We start from the raw sequence: 22640 nt of genomic DNA on the forward strand, positions 1-22640 counted from the left end.
CAGAAAATTTCAAATTTTCTAATAAAGAAGGCAAAGGCTTTATTTCAAATACATAAATATGAGTTGTCTCCATCTTTTTTTAACACTTCTCAAAAGCAAAGCAGGAGATTTTTTTCTTTACTGAAACATGTTGGGAAATTGAGCTGCAAAAATCTGTATAACATTTCTGTCAACCCAGATGCACATTCTTATTTTTTTCCTCCTTGAGACCTTTTAATTTGGAGGGGGGAAGGGAAAGACCTCATCCTGCCCAAAGACAGGGAGATGCCAATGCCTCTCAAGCTCCAAACAGGTAACTGGTCCATACCCCATCCCACAGGGATGCAGCATCTGCAACAGGCAAGAGGAAGGAGGGATTATCTCCCACCAGACCCAGGTCAGCAGCCAGTCTAGAGGTCCCGGATGCAGGCACCAAACCTTGCCTGGGAATTAATCACAGACCTTAGGAGCTCTCTGCCTCACCCACACCTCCCAGATCACAGGGGAGCAGATGGAGGGCAGCAGTTCCTTACCATGGGGTAGCATTGGGCTGATGGGCAGTGCCAGCACCTAGGAACCCTTGCCACAGAGGGAATTAAAAGCAGCCACACCCCAAAGGCAATAGGGAACTGTTACTGCAGCCACCTAGTAAGTCCAGGTAGGCTCACGAGCAATGGACCCCAATGTTTTTTGGGAGACGTGGAGAGATAATCTGGGCTCATCCAGCCTGGAGATGCCTGCACAGGGTGGCAGGTGAGCACAGCAGCAGCCAGAGCGTGTGGAGCAGGACCCTCACTGCCCCAAGTGAGGAGGGCACAGCCTTTTAAAGTAAGGGCATGGAGAGCTGGGCAAAGGGAATCTGACAGCATCCTTTGCATAACTGAAGGATCAGTAGCATCCAGCTGTTCTCGGGAAGCTCTCCTGGACAGACCTCTGCACAGATCCAGGGCTGTTCCCCTCCCTGCACAGTCGGGAACTCTCCTTTTAGCTTTTGGCATTCCATTATCCAAAGACTCCAGCAAAGGAGGCAAGACCAGCAGCAGCAGCATGATTTGACACCTCCCCACCAAGGGGCCAGCCCCATCCACCTCAGGCTTGGAGCTGCTGGAAGGGGAAAGGGGGGGCTAGCAGAGAGCACCCCCTGCCCCAGCCAGCCCCACACGACCCTCACCCAAAGCCTTTCCCTGGGGATGAGGGGCTGCACAGCCAGTACTGCTGTGTGCTATCCCCTCCCCCCGTCCCTCTCCCTAAACTCGCTCTCGGCCCCATCCTACTGAACAATCTCGCCACGGGCTGCTTTTGTAAGCCTCCAGCTCCAAAAGAAAAATGATGGGTTTGAACTCTTAACCCCGCCCCAGAAAAAGGCTGGAATTAAAAGGGGTTTATGACTAAGTATGCAGATGGGAATACTGTAATAACAACAGGCAAAATGTTTGCCTAGCAGTTCTGGGCTGGTTTCGGAGGGAGGGAGGGAGAGAGAGAGAGTGGGACGGGCGGCTTCTGGCCGGAGGATGACGGCACGGAGAAAGAATTTGGCGGCTGGGAGGGAAGGGAGGTTGCTGATAAATGCTGGGGCAGAGGCGAGCAGGGGGGCCAGGAGCCGAGCGCTGGCACTTCGGGGAGGCCGGCTGAGCGCTGCGGGATCCCGGCCGGCTGACAAAGGCTCTGCCGCCCAGCACCAGAGCGGGCAAGGGGACACGGCAGCAGGGCTCAGCTCGGGGCTGGCTCAGCCACCCACCCCACGCCTTGGGGGACACCCGCCGGCATGTGGAATGGGGAATCTATCAAGGCACGCAGCAGTGCTCCCCTGCAATACTCCAAATCCATTCTGTACCCATGCACATAGACTTTTGCCAAAGGGAGAGCCCACAACCTCCAACAAGTGGCTGATTTTTACCAGTTCTGCCGAAAAGGCGATAAAACCTCAATGCTTAAGTCACCTCCGAGGGCATTTTCAGGACATCATCTTCCTCTTTTAGCAACAGGTTGCACCAAGGCCCCACAAGTGGGAAGCTCAGACTAGGAGAGACCTAAACCTCATCCACTGTCCTATAGGAATGCACCCCACCACAGGCATAACCTCATTATGGCAGGAGAGAGAGCACTGCTTCGCCAGCCTCCAGTCCTGCACAAGGCTGCTCCCACTCCTCTGGCACCCAGGGACATCCAGAGCTCTCCTCTCTGAGGGATCACTCAAGTGAAGCCCTTCAGTGGCCGCGTGTCGCACAACAGGGAGTCCCTGGACATGGCTCGTATGACCCCAAAAATGCCTTCCCTGCCACTGTACCAGGTCAGGCTGCCCCTTGGCACACACACAGAGCTTTGCTCCTTAGTTCGGCGGGGCTGAGACTCCCTGATCGTACCAAACCAGCACCTTCCTGCTCTCCAGGTCTCCACAAAGTGCCTGCAAACTTCACACAAGATACAAACTGCCTGCACAACATCACGCACAGCTTGGCAGCCACAGGCCAGAAAGCCACCAAACACCCAAATCCTGCAACTCAGCAGGACCCACGGGACAGAAACTCATGCGTGGCGGCGCAGGCAAACAAGCCACAAACCTCCCCAAACCCCCAGAGGAGCCACAATATAGAACTATTTTGAGCGATGCTCCTGCCACAGGCATGAGAACCTTCCCCCGTGCTCACTGGGCACGGCCCAGCCTGATGCAACAGCAGCACTTTGCCAACCCAAGCACCTCACAGGGGTACGGCTTCAATGGGAACATGCCCCAGCCGCTTCCCTGAGAGGACAAAGCTGCGTGCAAAAACCCTCACAGCACAACTGGCAAGGCAGGAACTCCAGGAGACTCCCCAGCTTGCAAGCCAGGGGATTTGCAAGAGGCTCACACCCGCCTTTGCTCAACAGGGACCTCAGCATTTGCAGCACCAAAACGTGGGAATTTTGACTCGACTGTGGTCACCTCCTGCTGACCCACTGCCATTAACCAGAGACAGGGAATGCTGCAAGGAGCCCGTGGATACTAAAAGCGCTCTCATAGCTACACAGTCTCTCCTCTAGGTCTGACTTGTAGCACTGATGAACAGAAAGGCAGCAACCCTAGGAAAACCAAGTAAGAGGCACAGGGACACCCCCTCACACACATACACTTCTTAAACGAGCAAGGAGGTCTTTCCTTTGACCTCTCATGCAGAGCAAATGCCTCTGTAGACACACTTGGGGACTCAGCGGGGTCAGGAAGATGGTCGCTGCTGATGGCAGCGAGCACTGCAGAGGGTGACAGGACAGCCAGGCTGTGGTCACTGCCCGCAGCAGCCTGCGGCGAGCTGCACAAATGCACAGCTCCCTTCACGCCAGGAAGCACTCGGATCAGGTAATGGAGGGTGCAGGAGACTCGTGAGAGGATTCCTGTGAGTCAGCCAAGCTGGCCAGGGCCCAGACCAGCAAGCTCTGCAACATCAGCAAACAAAAGAGGGCAAAACCTGGACCACCCCAGCCCCTTCCTGCTGCCTCCAAGATGACCCCCTACAAGTGTGGGCTTGAGGAGTGCAGCCAGAGGCATATGGAATGCTGCAGCCAGGCTTGGGATAAAGGCTCAACCTGCTGTGCCTGGGGACAAGGAGGTGGTCGCCTCACTTCCCTGGGAAACACAGGAACACAGTCCTGGGGCTTTCAAAGTCCTTTCAAAGTCCTTTTCTGACAGCAGTGTTTCCCCTCCCTCCCAGTGACATACACATGCCTCATACCATGGAGCTGGTTTATGCATTCACATCTCCCTGACAAGAGGGTGGCTCCTGCACCAGCACATCTGCTGGATCACAGGACCTCATAAGGAACACCCCTGAACAAAGGGACACCATGCATTTTGTGGAGACCTCCTCTCCCTGGAGGCTTGAGAGTTCTACCCTCCAAAACTCTGCCAGACTTGGGCTACAGCCAACCCAGCTTTGATAAAAGCCTCCACATAATCTCTGCTATGAGGTGCTTCCACCATTTCCTTGTCTGGGACTTGTCATTATTTCGTTGTTACTTTTTATTAAAAAAGGAAAAAAAAAGTGAACTCTGGGGAGGACATCGGAAGAGGGATAAATACCTATCAGGAGTCATCCCAGTCCGGACAGCTGAATGAGTTAGACAAGTGCTAACAAACAAACAAGCTAAATTGCTCCTTTCCCTTCCTGACAGGATGAAGCAAGTCTCCAGAGCACCCAGAACACCAGGTCTGGTCCCTTCCTAGATTTGGCAGCAGTGAAAAGCCCACCCTGGGCAGCTGCCCAGCTACACCAGCCTGGACACACTACTCCAGCACTAAACCCCAGCTCCCAGAGGAGAGCTCCAAAGCCAGGGGAAACAAAGACCAAGTTAGCCTTTAGGAACAGTCAGGCTGCAGCACCATGCACCCCCTCCCTCCCTGGGGCAAAGCTGTTCCAGCAGAGGCGATGCAGGCAGGCCAGCAGCCTCCATCCCTCTGATCCATAATGGCCTGTAGCCCCTTCCTTCCCCTCCTCCCAAAGGGAGGCACACCCAGTGCTAAGCACTGAGGCTAACTCCATCCGGTTCTCCTTCCCTACGTCTATTGTCGCTAAAAAATTATCCGGTTTCTGACAGAAAAAAAAAATATATATATATAAATATATATAACACTGCACCTCCCCTCTGCCCTTCAAAGTAAAAGTAGCTCTTGTCTTTCCCCAGGGAGGGGGAGATGAGTTTAAACACGAGTCCCTCATCTAGCCAGCACTGCTCCACTCCTCCTTCTCCAAGGACTTTCACACAGCCCTGTCCCGTCAGCCTGTCTGTGGCATTTGATTCCTGTCTGTCACTAAGTGATGAGGACAAAGGGTGAGGAGTCAGGAAAAGGTCTGAGCTACTTTGTTCATCGTCTGGATACGAACTTTGGATGAACTCCGTGGGGAAAGAGAAAAGCTGCATGGAGCGGGACGCCCTGTGCACAGCGCTCTCTCTCCTCAGGAAAAAAAAAAAAAAAAAAAAAGAGGCTTGAACAAGGGGAAGGGGTGGGAGGGAAAGGGAGTGGAGAGCATTCCCCATCCCCATGGCGGCAGGCAGTCCTGAGAGCTCCCTGCTCCGAGGAGACAGAAGGATATTCAAACCGCCTTCCCAGGAGGCATGTTCAATAAAGCAGGATGCCAACACAGCCTTTTCTCAAACAAATCTGTTAGCGGCAGGCCAGGGGCCAGCCACAAGGGCTTGCTTTTTAAAGCAACCGAATGGGAATTTCCTAATAAAATAAAATTTTTTTAAAACCCCACCGTGGCACGGGTAAAGGGAAGCTTGCTGGCAGCAACATGAAGTATTTTGCACACAGACCTCTCTGGAAGCATGGGAAGATGAAATACAGTGCAGGGCAGGGAGTTCTAGGATGCAGCCAGGGCCAGGGCACCAAAGCACCCCTGAGCTCCCCTTGGCACCCACTCGGAGGAGCTGAGAGAGAGCACTGCCCACAGCACAGTCATGTACCGGGGTGAAGGTTTACAGCCACGATTTCTGCTGCTCTGAGCAAGGGAGGAGGCTCAGTCTGTGTTGGGGCAGAAGTGATTTCCCTCGTGCCGACCTCCAGGACCTGGAAAAGCCACCACAGGGCACACCTGGTTCCTTTACTTCACTCTGTTTTTCAGGGCTAAGCCAAACCAGTTTGCAGCTGGAAAGCCCTGTGGCAGTCTTACAGACACTAGCCAAATCAGCCCCTCCTGGGCAGCAGAGCCACCACACACTTTTTCTCCTGAATGGCTCTTGCCCAGCAGCCAAGATGCATGTCCTGGGATGGGACACAGCCTCCGTCGAGGATTATTGATCAGCAGAGCCTTGGCACAAGATGTGCCAAGCCAGACAGGAAAATGACTGCAACTCCACAGCACTCATGAGAGACCTGCTGAGCACTGGGGATGAAGGGTGCCCCAAATAAACCACCCACCATGCTGCACCAGCATCACCCACTGAGCACCAGAGGGGATCCCCAGCCCCACAGGATGGCTGGGAACACCAGTTCTCCACCTTGGAAGTCTTTGCCTTAGGCACAAGCAGTTGGGAACCCCAGGGACATACTGGAGATCGTTCACCACCAGCCTTCCCTGGAAATCCCACCAGACTGAGGGGGCTTACTCTACAGGATGGGGAATCCTATATAAGACAGACAACGTGGGTTACAAAACCCAGGAGAGCACCTGCAAGCAATATACTGGAACATGCTGAAGATCACAAAGACACCTTGTCCCTCACCTAAACACCAGCAAATAGAAAAGCAACTCTGCACAAGAAAGCTCTACCTGGAAAACAAACACAGCAGCCCAGCAGAAGGCATTGGTGAGATCTCCCCAGCCAGGCAACTCAGCAGCAGGCAGGGCCCATATTCCCATTCAGGGTGGGAGAAATCTCATCCCTTCTGTGGCTCCCAGCACAGGAGAGCTGCAGAAATGGTCACAGCACCTACTAATTCCAGCTCCAGTCTGGCCTCTCTGTTTGGGAAGGTAATAACTCACCACCGGAACCAGAAAGTGGAACAGATCAAACGCTCAGCCTCACTGACTCACAGCTTCACACGGCCCCAGCCCTCCCAAGATCCACCTGCTCTGCACCAAGACAATGACCAGGGAAAAATGAAAAATAAAAGGCAAAGAAAGCACATTTCTGCAGGGAGCCAACCCTTCTGTGCAGTCTGGGAAAGCAGCATCCTCCCTTGAAGCTGCCACCACATCCCAGAGGAGCACATGTGAGGAGGTCACTCAAGCATCTCAGAGGTACTGCCCAAGACCTCTGATAGAGAAACTTTGATCTCCTCCAAGCATGGCCAGTCCCTGGGGACTGCCTGTAAAGCACACAGCAGAGTGTGCCAGGGCAGATTGACTCCACGCAGAAAACCACAGCCCATTTGGAAGAGTTTGTTCCCCTGCTTGCTTAAGAAAGTCCACAAAGTTCATCTGGTGGTGGGAGGGACCTGCACTCAGCAGCTCAGCCAAGGTAGCCTGCCTCAAGGCAACAAGCTCCCACCAGTGTGAACAGACAGAAGGAGGGGGGAAAATAGACCGGATGTTGACTGGCTTGGCCAGCAATCCTATTTGCAGAAAGTGGGAGCTTGGGAAGATGTTGGTGCTGCTGAATCCAGGGCTGTTTTGAGAAGGGCAAGGAAGAGGAAACAGAGGGAAAAAGTGGGGGCTGGGGAAGAGAAGGTAAAAGAAAACAAATTTGCTTTATTATTGCTTGAAACCCAAGGAGACTGATTAAAGCAAACATTCCCCCCTGCCCCTTCCAAAGGGTTGTCTCGTCTGCTTCCTAAATCTGATTCCCATTTGTCTCTATATGGTTCTCATTTGTTCTTCATTCAGGTCTCCTCCGTGTTCCTTGCCGACGCTTAGGAGCCCTCCATGGAGCCATCAGGACTGGCTTCCCTTGGGAAGGGCAAGGGCAATGGCTGCCCAGGGTCAGACCCAGCACTGGAGCCTGTGCACAGGGAGGAGATGCAGCAAGAGGAAGTCAGCAGGATACAGCTACACACAATAGGCAAGGGGCCAAGGAAATCCTTGGAAAGCGCTGCCCAATGGTGCTGATGAGCATCTGGGTGCCTCTGGGGTAGCATTCCCAAAGGGTGAAGCAAAAGCTATTTAAAAAAAAAGCAAAAGGAGCCAGGAAGAGGGGATGCAGCACAACCACAGACCCATCCAGTGTTTCCCTCTCTATTAGCAGACAGCCTTCTGATTAAACAGCAGCTTAAAAATTACCCTAATGGAGCTTTTTTCAAACACAAACCGCAGGGACCTCTCCTAATTGCACAGCTCTTTTCCCAACCCCAGCCCAGGATGATGCAGCAGGTCCACTGGTTGCCCTTGCCTGCAGCACTGGCATACTCCACCGGCCGTGCCCACTGCTCCCAATGGAGTCTTAGAGCACTGTGACACCATGGGCTTCACTTCCCATCCTGGCCCCTGACACTCTCAGACCCCTGGATATGCTGCCTTTGCAAAAGGACCCCTGCAAGGCATAACCAAACACACCAGAAAAAGGGAAATAAAAATCTGTCCTTCTACCCATGTGGACTTTGCCATTGCCTCAGGACATGTGGAAAGACCAGGGACTTCCCTGACCACCACCCTCTGTTGTCTCACCACCTTCCATACTAGTTGTCAATTTTTCACAGCAAACAATTCCAGTCTGCCCTTGGGACAGTCTCCCTAAAGCTCCAGCCATGCCATCGTGCTGCTGCACATCCTTGCCCTCAAGAGCCCACAAGTGAAGATCCCATGACTTCCTAGACCTGGATGCAGAAGAGTTATCTCTAAGGAAAGCTCCCACCTGGGCTCTGCACCTGCTGGACATGCACTGCAATCCTATCCAAAAGGGAACACAGCCCCCTCCACCACAGTACAAACCAGCCAGGCACCCACTGCCCAAATGATCCATCCACAAGAGGAAACCGAGCAGGATCTGAGCTCTCGAGAACCAGGGCCAGCCCTGCAGCCACCCAACATCAGAGCAGGCCCAGATGGCTGCACAGATATCGTGACATTACATGACACCATTTTTCCCCTCCTGCTTGCTGCCTCTGGAGAGGACACAGTACCAGCAGCTGCTCTCCCTGCTCCCTCCTGCCCATAAGGAAAGCAGAGACCCCTGACCTTCTCCAACACATCCCCCCAGCCCCTCCACAGCTTAAGCAGCCCAGGTGTGCAAATGTTACCCAATGCCCTTGCCAGGCAGAAAGTAAATTCCAGCAAACAGGGGAAATGCCAGCTGCAGTCAGACACTGGGATGTGCAAATAGCAGCGAGGGACCTTCGGGAGAGGAACAGCCCAGGCCCAGGCGCTCCTACCTATAATCCTGCTCAGGATGTTCCCTCCTGCAGCTCCTGTGGCAGAGGAAGGATGTTAATTTGACTATTTGAAGGAGTAAAAAAAAAAAAAAAAAAAAAAAAAAAAGTTTGCTCTTGTGCTAAATGACCTTTTCAGCCACTTGGGGACAGAATTGCACCGGGGCTTTGGAGTGAGCTTGCCGCTTGCTCCCTGCTCCCACACTGGATGCTTTGTACCTCCAGATGCATTTAAGGGTCCATGCCTCCCAGCCACCTCCGTCCACCCAGCATTGGAGCCAAGAAACAGCCTCTTTGGAAAAATCTGCATGAAGCAGGGAGGAAGAAGTGGTCTCCTAAGAGCTCGCTGAGCGAAGCGCTTCAGACTGTTTCATTTCACATCGCCGAAAGCGTAAATCAGGGAATTGCTCCTCGGGTTCTTCCTGTTAGAAAAGTATATTGCAAGTCCCTTCCCACCACCGATACTGATCGGCACTTCACATCTGCCGACCAGATCCAACAGCCAGGATTTTCCGGGGGAATAATACATTCAGTGAAAACACCATTCCTGCCACCTGCTCCCCCCAAACACGCAACCGCTCCGGGAGCAGCTCCTCGCTCTCTGCAGGCACACGCTGCAGCCAGAAGCCTCACGAATCCCTATCAGAAATAAAGAGGTGACCCCTTCAAACCAAGGGTCATAAACCCCCTCAAAACACACTTCCAACCAGTGGAGCATGTCCTACTGTCTGGAACTTCCCTAAATGTAACAAGTGCTCTTCTGGAAAGCACCAGCTTCACATGAAACCTACTGGGGGGGGGGGGGGGGGGGGGGAGCCCCATGTCCTGAGCTATCAATGCTATCAAGTCAGGATTGACAGCCACAACTCTTTCCAGCTAACTCCTTCTGCCCTGTGAACTGCAATCTCTAGCCTTTTGTCTAGAAATTTGCAATAATCAGAGTATTGCAAATTCATCACGTTATCGCAGTATTTGAAATAATATTTTTGCAATTTATTGCGAGATCGCAATCATATTATTGAAAATTCTTGCAATGAATCACATATTACAATAATAATTTTGTATATAAGTAGACTCCGCCCAAACAAAAAATACTAACCCAAAACACTTGTAATCTTTTAGAGACTTAGGGGTTAAAAGCCAAAGACCAATCTATGCAGAGGCTCCAGGTATTGTATCATTCCTAATGTTTCACCAGAGAATCACTGCACACACACACACACAAAAAAAAAAAAAAAAAAAAAAAAAAAAAAAAATAGCATGTGTGTAAACAAGCAAAGGTACACCCACCAGCAGCTTGGGTTTTGAAACATTAATGTTGAAATTAGAAAGGCACATTTAGTAGAGTTATGGGCAGATTCACTTTCAGTTTGGCTCCAGCTTTGTAAATATCAAATGTCAAAAGGAAACAACTGCACTGAGTTAAGAGAGAAAAATCCCCATGCTGTGGAGACATATCCGGGATTTGGATTGCTGGAGTTGGGAATGAAACAGCACCCAGCAAGGAACACTTCACAACTGGAAGGGTATTTTTGCTGGGTAACCTGCCATTGCTAATTCTGCTAATCGACATCACTCTGGAATTTGAAAATGTTATCCAACCAGGAGAGAAACTTGATTTTCCTCTTCTGGTAACAAGGATGGGCAGGCCAGCCAGGTTGTGTGAAACCCAAAATGGGATGTGGAAAGGATGAACTGAGCTTCCAGGCTTGTACTCAGGCGAGAAACAAAAATCCAGGCACCAGCATTTAAGCAGGCTGATCCCACTCGCAAAGGCAGCTCTGCTTGTTTTTCAACAAGGCTGAAGTAAAATGGCAAAGTTATCATTTTAGATTAGAGCAGTTCCTCACAGCACTGGATCTTCTGAGGGTCTTCCATTTATTAGTAGATTTACGGGGAAAAAACAGGCGGGGGGGTGCTGGAAAGAGCCCATCAGCTTAGGGCAAGCAAAAAGCTATTTTGGGTAAGTCTTCTCCTATAAATAAAAGGCTGGGAAGGGAGAGGTCAGTGACAATGTACGGCTCCCTCAAGGTGTCACAGGGGATTTCTATTATCCATGGTGGTGAATTCCCCAAAACACAGAGCATCACCAGCAGCACTCTGCTTCCCTGGCAGTCAAACCCTCCACTGGGCTGCCCATTCTCTGGCTGCCTTGCCTTCCCCACCAGGAAAAGAAGCCAGGAAAACTGGCTTTCTGTTCCAGCTAAAAAAAAAAAAAAAATTAAAAAATTATATATATACACACATACACGTACAGGGGCACAGCTCACAAGGCCAAGATATATTATTCCTTGTTTTTTTTTTTTTTTTTTTTTTTTTTACTTGACACAGTTGCAAATCAATAATTCCAGGCCAAGTGATTCCCAGCACTGGGAGAAAGCATCACCTGAGTCCCACCAGAGCCCAGCCTGACAACACGCACTAATGTATTCAGCCCACAGCCTCCTCAGGCCACAGCTTTCTGTAATTTATCCCAATAGCACCCACCACCCTGGATTATTTAAGTCACCAGGGATACAGCACCTCCACGGAGGTTTGAGAAGAAGCCAACCACCCAACCCAGAAAACTATCCGTTTTGGTTTCCAAGGGAGTTCCCAGCAGATGCTCCCCAAAAGTGATATGGATTTCACAGAAAGCCCCCAGTACTGATGCCTCTGGAGCACACTGGAGAGGTGGTCATCTGCAAAGCACCACACAGCACCTACAAGCACCCAGCACACCCAAAAATCCAGGTTGCTCACACAGCCCGGGCTCTGGCAGAGGGTGCCAGCGCTGGGCTGGCACTTGTGACCCCAGGCTGGCAGCCCAGGGGCCAGGCAGTGCTCATAAACACCTTCTCCCACCATGGGGAACACTCACCAGACCAACCAGATTGGGACCCGATGGATGTTTGGGGAAAGCAAAGGATGCAGATTGAGGTTGGTTTATTAGATTACGGACAGCCCCATGCAAATAGGGCCATATTGATCTGGTCTGCAAACACCTGGCTGGGAATACGAGCAGCCCCTGAGTATACAGAAGCTGCTGGAGATTATTAACCAGATCCACTGCTGTAAATCACATTACCTCCTTCCAAACCCTGACCCAGCACGGAGTCCCCCTGTGCTAAGCGCTGTACAGGGCACATCCTTGCAGCACAAGGGAGCATCACTTCTCCCTGTACAGCACCTAAACACCTGAAAACTCAGCCCAAAAGTGTGGAGCCTGGCAGGGGCATCCTGCTCTGGGGGCCGTGGAGCCAGTTTTGTGCAACCCTCCTTCTCCACAGCAACTCCCAAAGCAAAACATGTTACCAGGAGAAACTCGCTGCATAGGGAAACTACCATGGGAATGCAAAGCAGGAAGAAAAAAAAATTACAAATAATAAAAATGGTGGAAAATAGATAATATCACATCTTCAGGGGAAAACCCATCCCCCACTCCTATTGGGTTCCTCATATTTTGCATCAACTGCAAACCACCCCTGTAGTGCACAGGGCAGACAAGACAGGCTCTCCTGTCTCCCAAAGCATCCCAACTCCAAGAACAGGAAGGAAAAAAAGGTAGTAGGAAAATGCTTCCCTGCAGAATTCCAAGAGACTATAAACCCTTCGCAGAGCTCCTTTAGCAGAGAAGGCAGCAGTTCCAGGATTAAAGGGGGAACTGGGGAATAAGGTGCCGAACCAAAGGCAGAGGAAGGAATCCAGTCTTCCTCCCTTCTCCCTGCCAAAATCCACAGCTCTGATTCAGCAGAAGCACTACCAGCAGCACAGCCTACTACATCTCACTGCAAACAAACCCGGTTATGTTTAAACCACCACCCTACTACCCCTCAAGGATTGCTGCATGCAGTAATTTCCTTGTGACGGGGAAAAAAAATAAACCATGATGAAATTGTCTCAGAGTTTCTCTGTGTTTTGTTTACAACTGCTGCCCTCAAACCCAGGGCCAGCAACGAGTCCTGCTAACAGGAATAAATCTAGCATTTGAGAGCATTTAGAAAAGCTCTGCTTACAGACACTCAGCGCTCCAAAGAGGAAATCCCTCTGCAGGTCTCAAATAAGGGAACTTGAACCACTTTCCCCAAGAGAAATTTAGGCCTGAAAGATCTTCTGAGTTTCTCATTTGGAGCTACAAGGCCCGATAACAAGATCTCTTTTCCCAGACTCACCCACAAACTGACTGCTGCCAGGATCATGCAGAGGCGAGGGGAGATGGACTGGAGACTGTGGCAGCAGGGAAGTCACCCAACATGCATGGAAGAGAATGCTCTGGTTAGCTGCTGTTTATGCCCACACCTGGATAATACCGGTATTTTTCCAGCATGCTTTAACAGTGAACACAGATATGTGCTTGTCCAGTGCTGTCAGCAGGAATTAGCCAAAGAACGGGCTGCTGGCACGGCACCTTCCAGGGAACACTCCTTCCCTGAACCCAAAGCTACCCAAAACCTGGGGATGCAAAGGCTTAGAAACCTGGAAGCATGGGGATCAACAGCTGGAAGACTGGCTCATCCATTTCCCAGGAGCAAATAGATGGGGCTGGGAGCAACAGAACACAGCAGACCCTCGGACAGCACCTTCCTACTCTGCTGCAATCAAAGTTTGCTGAACATCAGGAACCCACAAAAATCAAGCCTCGAAATAAAAAGCAAACAGGTTTGTTCCTGTACACCCCAGTTTGTGGGGAGTCCCTCAGGAGCAGGAATGCTATGCCAGAGCCAGGCCTGGTTTCTCTGCTTTGATGGCAGGGCCGAGGGGAAGGCGTTGGGAAGAAGAGCCCACTGGCAGCCCTGTTCTTCCCACCTCCTCCCCTGGAGGATTGCAGGAGGCCAGTTTTGATTAAACTAATTAAGCCTGCTCCATTCAAAGAGCTCCAACCACATGCTACCAGGGGAGAAGAATAAAATATGAAATTACAAGGAAAAAAGAGAAGTCTCCCCACAAGCATGCTCCTTCAAAGCCATCCATCCCCAGCAGATGCCTGATGGATACCACCATACCAGAATGTAAAAGGCCAGAAAACAGACTTCGTTTAAGAGTCAGGTTCAGCCCTGAAGACCCTGCTCCTTCCAGCTAGCAGGACCTACTGGGACCTGTCCCCACCTCCCATCAGGACAGCTGGTTTCCATTCCCTCCACTGCCAGTCCCAGAGGTAGCCACTCCTCTTCTGTTAATTCAGTGCTCCACCAAGACAAGATCTACTACACCATCCCCATCTTCCAGTCCCTTGCACATTTCCCTCCCCTCCTTTCCCTTGAAGACATCAGGTTTCTGGAAGCAATTTAATTGTGAGCAACAGTGAGGCTTCCTCAGGCAATGTGAATCGGACTGGAGGCCCTGCTCTCCCAAAATGTTTCACTTCCCCCCAGGGCAGCTGCACCAGGGACCCTGCAGACTCTGCCTGGCACGGAGAGAAGCACCAGTTTTGCCTTCAAAGCCTTTCAACTGGAAGGAAAAAAGAATAGCAATAACAAATATCAAAGCAAAGGCTTCCTCCCCTTTGAAGGGCAGGAGGGAGAGCAGCAGGGCGAGGGCTGGACCTGCCCAAAGCTGAGCAGGGATCGTGCAGGGCTGGAGCACTGAGTGCTTTCCTGATGAGCTTTCTTTCCAAGCAGCAGAATGATGCCCTAGGTGCAAGAATTGCATTGAAATTCAAATCGGGGTGTTGAACTCTCTCCTGCGCCTTGGGAAACCTCCTCTGGTGGAAACGCAGGATAAGGAGGAGGGCAGGATTTGATACCCTGGGGAAGGGCTGGGGGGAAGGAAAGCAAGCTGCCCTATCCTGCTGGGAGGAAGGCTTGAGCCAAAGGGTGCTGGGCTTGCCAGTGTACCCCCCTTAGAGCTCTGCCCCACACCCCAAAAACCCCAGCACTGTCTGTCCCTCTTCTCCCCATGCTGCTCCTGGTGGGGTTTTACTTGGGGCGTGGGGAAGAGAAGGGAGGGAGGGAGAAAGAAAAAGAAACCCCATATCATAATTGCTATATTAAAGAGAAATAGCAGGCAAGAATAATAAGAGAGGTGTCAGAAGTGAAATACAGTAACAGACATTAAAAAAAAAAAAACTACAATTCTGCGATGGGGGTGTTAATTGAACACAGAGCTGGAGAGAACAAAGGGGTGTTAAGGAAGAGAAGGGGAAAAATCCTACCTCCTCTAAAGATCTGATTTCAGTTAAGTTTGGTGAAGATAATGTACAGGGAAAGGTAGCTAAGAGGCACCTTATATAGCTATTATGTTCCAAAATTAAAAAAAAAAGAAAAAAAAAGACAAATTCATTATTCAACAACAATTGCACGGCTAATCAGTGCTGTTCATAAATATTCCACTTTGTCAATCTCCCCATTGGTGCTATGTACCTTTTCCTTTTAATCTTGAATTCCTTCAACACAGGAGAGAGAGGAGGGCAAGAAAATAAAAACTGCGGGATTTCAAACGCAAAGTCAGGGTCTTTTTAAAAAGTAGAATTTACCCAATGCCCTCACCTCCCCCAAAAGAGCGGAGAAAGTGAAACGATGGGAAAAGCTCTTAAGGAGGAGGAATCAGATTAAATGGTCATATATCCTGTGCTCAGCCTCTCCCCGCCGGTCCCCGCTGAACGAGAGGGGAGTTGGGAAAGGCTCACAGCTGAAATAGATGCTGCTGCATTTTGACAGCAGATATTTTCCAGTTTGCCATCCAAGGACCCCACGTCTGCGTACGCCTTGCATGATTCTTCTGCTTAGCTATTCTGCTCATGCAGAGAACAGCTTAAAAAAAAAAAAAAAAAAAAAAAAAAAAAAAAACATACCGAGAGAGGGGAAAAAAACAAGGGGGAAAAAAAAAAAAACAAAAAAACAACCATAAAGACAGAGCCCCTACCCCTGCCTTCAAACTTTTTATAAATCAGGAATGCAATTTCCGATTTCAATCCCTATTGATGGAGGAATCAATTGTATTTAGGACAACAATGCCACCCATTTCCATAATTATTATTCCAAAAAGCCAGCCAGCCAGCCATTTGAAGGCAGTCCTGCCCCTTCCCTCGCAACAAAGCGACCAACAGCAAGTGAAAACACACCAAATGAACGCTGACAACTTCGATGCATATTTAAGAGGCAATTTTTTTTCCTCCCCAACATACTCCTGCCTGGATCAGGCCTCTCAACTTTTATCACTTTTCAACAGACATCACCCCAAAAGTAGCAATCCCCAGATTTGCAGACAAAAGGCAACCCCCTGAGTTTTGGGTTTTTTTTATCATTATCATTTTCAAAAGTGATAATAAGTACTTTAAAACAACTGAAGAGCGCAAATGCAAAAGGCAACTCTTTGGCCAGTAGAAATGACCTATTTTTCTAAGAACTTTATGGACACTTTGGGTTTGCCCAAGACAAGGTTAACGCTGTGAAATAGTAGCCATAATGTTGCAAGAGATGGTGGTAAAGTCTCTGTAAGGCTCTGGAGTCACTTAAATCAGGCAGCGGGGTAACCGAACGCACATTTCTGCACATCATAACGCCGGGGGGAAGATGTACGCACGCACTTTCAAACACCCACCAGTGACCACAATCACCAGGATTTCAAACACCACACATGCAAAAATCTGGGAAGCTAAATGGAAAGTGGGAAACAAGAGGTTGGCTCAACTTTCACGCCGCTGCCCGCAAGGAAGGGGTAAGCAAACAGATGCAGGCGGTACCCTCGGCCCCAGAAAAAACAAGGCAAACTTCCTCCAGCATTAGGCTCACAAAGCAATAATTTAAAAAAATAATAAAAATAAACCGAAACCATCTGGCTGTTTGCTTTCTTATGAAGTGTGACTTTTGGGGACGCAGATGGGGGGGAGAGGGGAGGAGGCCTTTGAATTTGCAAAGTGAAAGAATTCACCGCAAACATATCCAAGGGTAGATAAACAACGCTCCAAAAGCCATCTCGAGTCAACCTCTTTGGAGACCTCCACAGCACAGCCCCGTTAAACCAAGTAACCCAGGCATAACATCAACAAATAGCATTCACAAAAATGTAAAACAGCCCCAGTTCACACCTGAATATCCTTATTTCCAGCAGCATGCTTCATCCTATACCATCTCTTTCCATCTTCCTTAGCAGATAGGAACGATCATACCCTGTCACCGTGGCTATGCACAGATCCTCATCCCTCCCCAGCTCACCGGGACCTCACAGCATCCCTGAGCTCACCTGGCTTTTCCCACCAAGTTTGGTCCCAGCAGATTCCTTGTTCCCTAACTTTGCCACTGCGCCGATAGCAAAGCTGAGCTAGGATTAAACAGTTACCCTGCCAAAAAGTGTCCCTGCGCAGGCAACGTATAAAGCATCAAATACACTTGGAGAAGAGACTGGCAAAGGTTCTTTGGCTCACACAAAATTAAAGGAGAAAGAGAGAAGAGGGAAAGGAACTCCGTGGCTCCTTCTTTTTGTGGGGGAACGCCATAAAATTTCTCTCTACGTAGACTCTCTCACATTACAGCATAAGAACAGTTTGGAGGTTCCCATACCAAACCCACTGCTGGCTGTTATGGGGAAGTCTGTAGGGAAAGGCTCCTTGGGAAGGTCAGAGGCAGCCCCGCAGCCGTGAGGACTCGGGAGGGCCGAATGCCATCGGTAGGTGCTTTGTCTGGGCTACACGCTGCACAAACAGCGCTTAACAAAGGGCCCTCTTAGTCATTTTATATATATTGCAAGAGTCAAGCAATTGTATTTTCAATCAGCTGTTCATGCTGGGAGGTTATATATATATAATTTTATTTTTTTTTAAGAACGGACAAAAAAATAAAACCTAGTTCAGGTTTCTGAAAGCTGTTCCCCTTTTATGTGTAACTATCAATGTATATCAACTGGGTGTGCAATCATATTTATTGTCACTTTCATTCATGTCATGCCCTTGCTTATATGGCTTAGATATGAATTATTGACTGTTTCAGTCCTCGTTGTAAAGAGGGGGGAAAAGGGGGAGAAAAGTCAAGTACTTTGCAGTGTGCTAAAACAAGGCAGCAACACTGGCATGGGAAAGCCCACAGCTCAACTCTGGTCAGCTCAGAAAGCCAACAGGAGAGGTGAACCAACCCTCAAATTTCCATCATTACTCCCCACTCTTTTTTTTTTTTCTCCCACATTTAAGAAATTAAAAAAAAAAAAAAAGAGATTCCAACAAATACATAAATAAGTGGTGCATGTTGCTAAATGTCCTTCCCTGAGCATCTGTTGTTTAAGATCACCCTTGATTGATGACTGCTATTTTTTAATTGTTGCTTTTAAAATTTAAATGCCCCCCTGGGATGTGTTATAAGTGTGTTAGTACATGGTAGGAGGTCTGGAAAGTGGGAAACGGCAGAACCAACGCTCTCATGCCATTAGCTTCTAAAGAAGCCTGAGAACACCCCATGCCATAAAACAACAGTACCCTAAAGTAACTAACAATCTAATATATTGCTTTCACTAAAGGCAACTGACAACTTGCTCTTACATGAGCTAACCTGGATGATTGGCAGATGAGAGCATTTTAACCCTTTTTTTTTAAAAAAAAAAGAGAGTACAAACCCTTTGTGTTTACCGGAATACTAATGGTAATAAAACTGCACAGTTTCATTTTGTTGGGATTATTTCCCACACACCCACTCTGCATTCAGATTTTATTTTGCTTAAAAAAGCATTGCCATATCTTAAAGAAGAAACTAGAGCAAGACAGAAATTGCAAGGGGGTTGGTTTTTTTTTTTACTCCCAGAAAAAGCAATAAATAAAGAAAGGCTATACAATAGAAATTAAACCACGTTATTTTCTCTTCTAGGCACAAACCACATCATGCAAGTCCACTGCCAGAAGCATTAAATACCAAGGAGTTATTTCTCCCCACTTAAATACTGCTGCATGGGGAGGGGGGGGGGGGGGTGGGGCACAGACTTGGAGGAATAAAATCCCCAAAGAGCAAAAAGAAAAACAACACAGAACCAACAGCACTGATTTCCTACCTGTTTTTTCTTTGATTTCACACAAGACATTAAAAAGCGCCGGCTTCATCCTGTGGCAGTTTAAAGCATGTTTCCTGGAGAGAAAAGAAAAGAGGAGAGGGTAAGCTCGGGATGTCACCATGAAGAACAACTTTCCAAATTCACGCTGGCTGGCATAGGGCAGGCAGGTTTGAGCCCCCAGTGCTGCAAACAGCCACCCACCTACCCAAGGCAGGGGAGATGAATGTCACCGGTTTGGGAATGGCTCGGAGATCGCTTTTGCCACCGAGCGGCTCCACGGCGGGCACGAGGCAGGCGATGCTCCACGGCAAAGCCAGATCCAATCTTTTGGGAGCCAAGCTCGGATCAACTGTCTTGTTCAATACAGACACAGCACTGGGCTCTCTCCCCGTCCCCCACCTCCAATACTACACCAGGCCATGTGCTTTGTTAGGCTCGTCCTGTGAGGCAGAGGGGAAATAAACTCCTCCTTGCCCCAGTGCTGGAAACATCCTCTGCTTAGAGCTGTCAATTCCGGGAATTTCAGCGCCCAACTCAGAGCACAGAAAGACATATGGAGAGACAACCCCATTCCTCTGCCTCCGTGCTACTTACATCCAGCTTATCTGCAGGTGTTAAAATTTAATTCTTTACAATTGGGACAGTAAACACATTAAAAATCACAGCCGGCTGCTTCTGGGAAAGGGAGGGAATGCTATTCAACGCCGCTCCTTTCGGCTGCTGTTATTCCAGAGCTGACCGTTCTCCTGTGGGTTTTCAGGAGAGGCTTTGGGGAGGGGGCGCTTTAATTGGCTGGTTTTAAAACCCACCACACGCCCGCTGAGGCAAAGAAACAGTGTGATTTAATTTTTCCTCTGGAGCCCTAGGGTGGTTTAGTTTGCACACAGGGCTGTTGCTATCGGGTGCCGGTTACGGGGATTTCTGTTTACCAACCGAAATTACACGCGAAAGACGATGTGAACATCTGGCAAACATTCACACTACTTACCCCACCACCCACAACATGTTAAAAAGATTTATATATCTGATGAAGCCTCTCAAAGGTATATACCCTTGCAGAACCACAGCGTTCCCTTATCAGCACACCCAGATGGGCGCAGACATTTGGGTATACGCAAATCACGTACATATGCTGTAAGGGCCCTCTTGCAAATAATGCTGGCACTTTGCATCTTCCCAAAACTTAATTAAAAAAAATAAAAGCAGGAAAAAAAAAGAAAAAACAAGCAAACAAACAAAAAGAGGCAGCAAAACAACCATGCAATAATAGGACGGAAGGAGGAAATGCAAAGCCAAACGTTATTGATAAATACAGCGTGTTTGCCAGCTCAGAATTAAAAATAATAATAATTTACAAAAAAAAAAAAAAAAAAACTAAAAAACCACCAAACAAACAAAAAACCCATAAAAGTATTGTGAGGAAGCAGCTGAAACAGACCAGCAAGGCAAACCCATAAAGCCTTCTCCTAGCTCTGTTCTGCTTTGGTTTTATTGATTTGATTAAGTACACTAAATTATCCAGGCAGGAACACACACGATTCCTGCAACTTTCCAAAGGAAGAGCCCCTCACTGCCCCGGGTCTGGCCGGGGAGAAAGTGAATGATTTCCTCCTCCTCCTCCTCACAGCTACTCTGCCCCTGCAAGAACATAAGAAAATGAGTAAGATCAACCCTGCAACAAGCCTATTTGGTAAGTGGGAGCTCTAAAGAAGCTATGGAGGCAGGGAGGATGGAAGCTGAGGTTTGGGGGGGTACTTTTATCGTTCTGCAAGTTCTTAAGCCAGTTTTGGGGGTGTGCGGTGCGTTTTTCCAGGAACAATGTATTCTAGCAATCTACTTCAACTCGGGGGCACAAGTATCAGGAGGAAGGACAACATACCAAGCAGCTTTGCAGCCCAGAAGAAACATCAAGTGTAACCCAAGCAATTAGGGGCAACTTTTCTGTTCTAATTCCTTTATTTGGGGTTGTTGGGTTTTTTTTCCCTCCCCTCCCTGAACTTTTGGTAGTGCCTTTGAAGGTGCGCATTAGGTTTGCACTCCCCGAAGCTCAGGGCAATTCAGATACCGGCTATTACAGCCTTATTTTTCCCTTTTTAAATACATATGCAATTAAGAAGGAGGGGGAAAAAAAAGAAAAAGAAAAAAAAAAAAGGGCAAAGCTTCTACGAGCATCTTCAAAGCATAAAAACGCACTGAAAAAATAACACCACTACAGGGGCCTAAGAGAGAACATTATTAGCAGCCTTAAAAGCGGGGCAAAAGCTTAAAAGCGCTCCGTGGCTCTTTCGGAGGAGACCACCACCGCCCTCCGCAGTTAAACCCCCACCCCAAAAAAGGCTGGGAAAAGCCAGGCCCAGTTTGTGGATGGATGGAGGGAGGGAAAAGCTGCGGGCGCGGCGACCCCTCGAAACCGCCACGAAGTTGGGAGGTGGGAGAACGATGGGAAATAATAACGGGGGAAGGGGGGGGTGAATTAAAAGAAAGGGGTGGGGGGGTGTCCCCTTTCATTTCCCCTCCCTCGGCACATTTCTCCGCAGCAGGAGCGGCAGGACCCCCGTCCCCCGATGCGCCCGTGGCCGGGCGCGCTCCCCCCGCCCGAACAAAGGCCGGGCTGGGGCGCGGGGGAAACTTCCCGGCACCTGCCCCCCCACCTCCGCTCCCCGCCGCTCTCTCACCTGGCCTGCGCCTCGTCCAAACTCTGGTCCGTGATGGTCATGATCTGCTGTAAGATGTCTCCGATGTCCTGCTTCCTGCCTGCCTCCCCCTCCGCCCCGCCTGGTCCATCCTGCATGTGCTGGGACAGGCCCGGGTGCCCCGGCATCCCCACCCCGCTGTGCGTGTGCATCAGCCGCGGCTGGTCATCCATCGCCGGCCGCCGGCCCCGCTCCGCCGCCGCCTCCTGCCCTGGCTGCCGGGAGCGGCGCGGCTGGGCTGGCCGCCTGGCTCCTCGCTTTCTTTTCTTGCTCGCTTTCTTCTTCTTCTTTCCTCCCCCCCCTTCTTCCTCCTCCTCCTCCTCCTCCTCCCCAGCCTCTTCCTCTTCGCTTTTTATTTATCCTTCACGCTGGCGCCCGGCTCCGCGGCGGGGAGGAAGAGGAGGAGGAGAAAAAATGAAGGGGGGGGGGGGGGGGAAGGAAAAAAAAAAAAAAAGAGAGAGAAAAAAGAAAGGGGAAAAAATCCCTTTGGCTGCTGGAGGAGGAGGAGGAGGGAGGAGGGAGGGAAGGAGGAGGGAGGGAAAGGGGGGGGGTTCCGGGGAAGGGAGGGGAAACGGCGGCGACTCCAAAAGCAGGGCAGCTCAGCCCCACGCCGGGGAGGCAGCGGGCGGGCCGGGGGCAGGGGCTGCGCCCGGGGGGGAGGAGGAGGAGGAGAAGGAGGAGGCGGCGGCGGAGCGGCCGCCCGCGATGGCAGCGTCGGAGCTACCGCGGCCGGAGCGCGGCGGAGCCCCCGCGCACCGGGGGAGGGCTCCAAACTTTCCCCCACCCTGGGGCCGCGTTCGGGGCCGGCTGGGCCCCCCTGCGCCGGGCCTGCGCGCACCGCTCCGGCCCTCGCCGCCTGCTTTTGTTCGGCTCCGGACTCCTCAAACTGGCACGGAGGAGCCCGGGGGCGGGGGGAGGAAGGGGCAGCGGCGCCGCCCGCCCCCCCGGCCCCATTGGCGGCGGCGGCGGCGGGAGGGACGGCCCGCGGGCCGCGCCGCCCCCTGCGCGCCCGCCCGTCAATCTCCGGGTTCAGAGGTGGGACGGGGCCGCGCCCCGCCCGCGCCTTAAAGCGACCGAGCCCGGCCGAGCGCGGCCGAGCGGGGGGAAGGGGCGGCCCGGCCCGGCAATGCTGGGTCCCCGCCGGCCCTCGGCCCCCGCCCGGGCCCAGGCCCGCGTTCCCCGCCCCTCCGAGCCGTGCCTCAGCCTTTCCGCCTCCCCTCCGGAGCGCCGCGGCCCGCCGG

At 50.6% G+C, this 22640-nt stretch overlaps 1 protein-coding gene across 5 annotated transcripts in view; it reads right to left on the reverse strand.

Moving 5' to 3' along the window:
- The window catches only part of PBX1 (PBX homeobox 1), a 128949-nt gene extending 107162 nt beyond the window's left edge, over window positions 1-21787 (reverse strand). For all 5 annotated transcript variants that reach the window (XM_062497155.1, XM_062497154.1, XM_062497153.1 and 2 more), the window contains exons 1-2: window positions 21382-21787; window positions 18707-18780 (exon numbers count right to left, since the gene is read on the reverse strand). In XM_062497155.1, coding sequence (XP_062353139.1) covers window positions 18707-18780; window positions 21382-21572 — 265 coding nt within the window. In that variant the 5' untranslated portion in view covers window positions 21573-21787. The remainder of the gene's footprint in view (window positions 1-18706; window positions 18781-21381) is intronic.
- Between the last annotated feature and the right edge of the window lie 853 nt (window positions 21788-22640).

This window comes from Cinclus cinclus, chromosome 8 (assembly GCF_963662255.1).
Source record: "Cinclus cinclus chromosome 8, bCinCin1.1, whole genome shotgun sequence".
In the NCBI taxonomy this organism is placed as follows: Eukaryota; Metazoa; Chordata; class Aves; order Passeriformes; family Cinclidae; genus Cinclus; species Cinclus cinclus.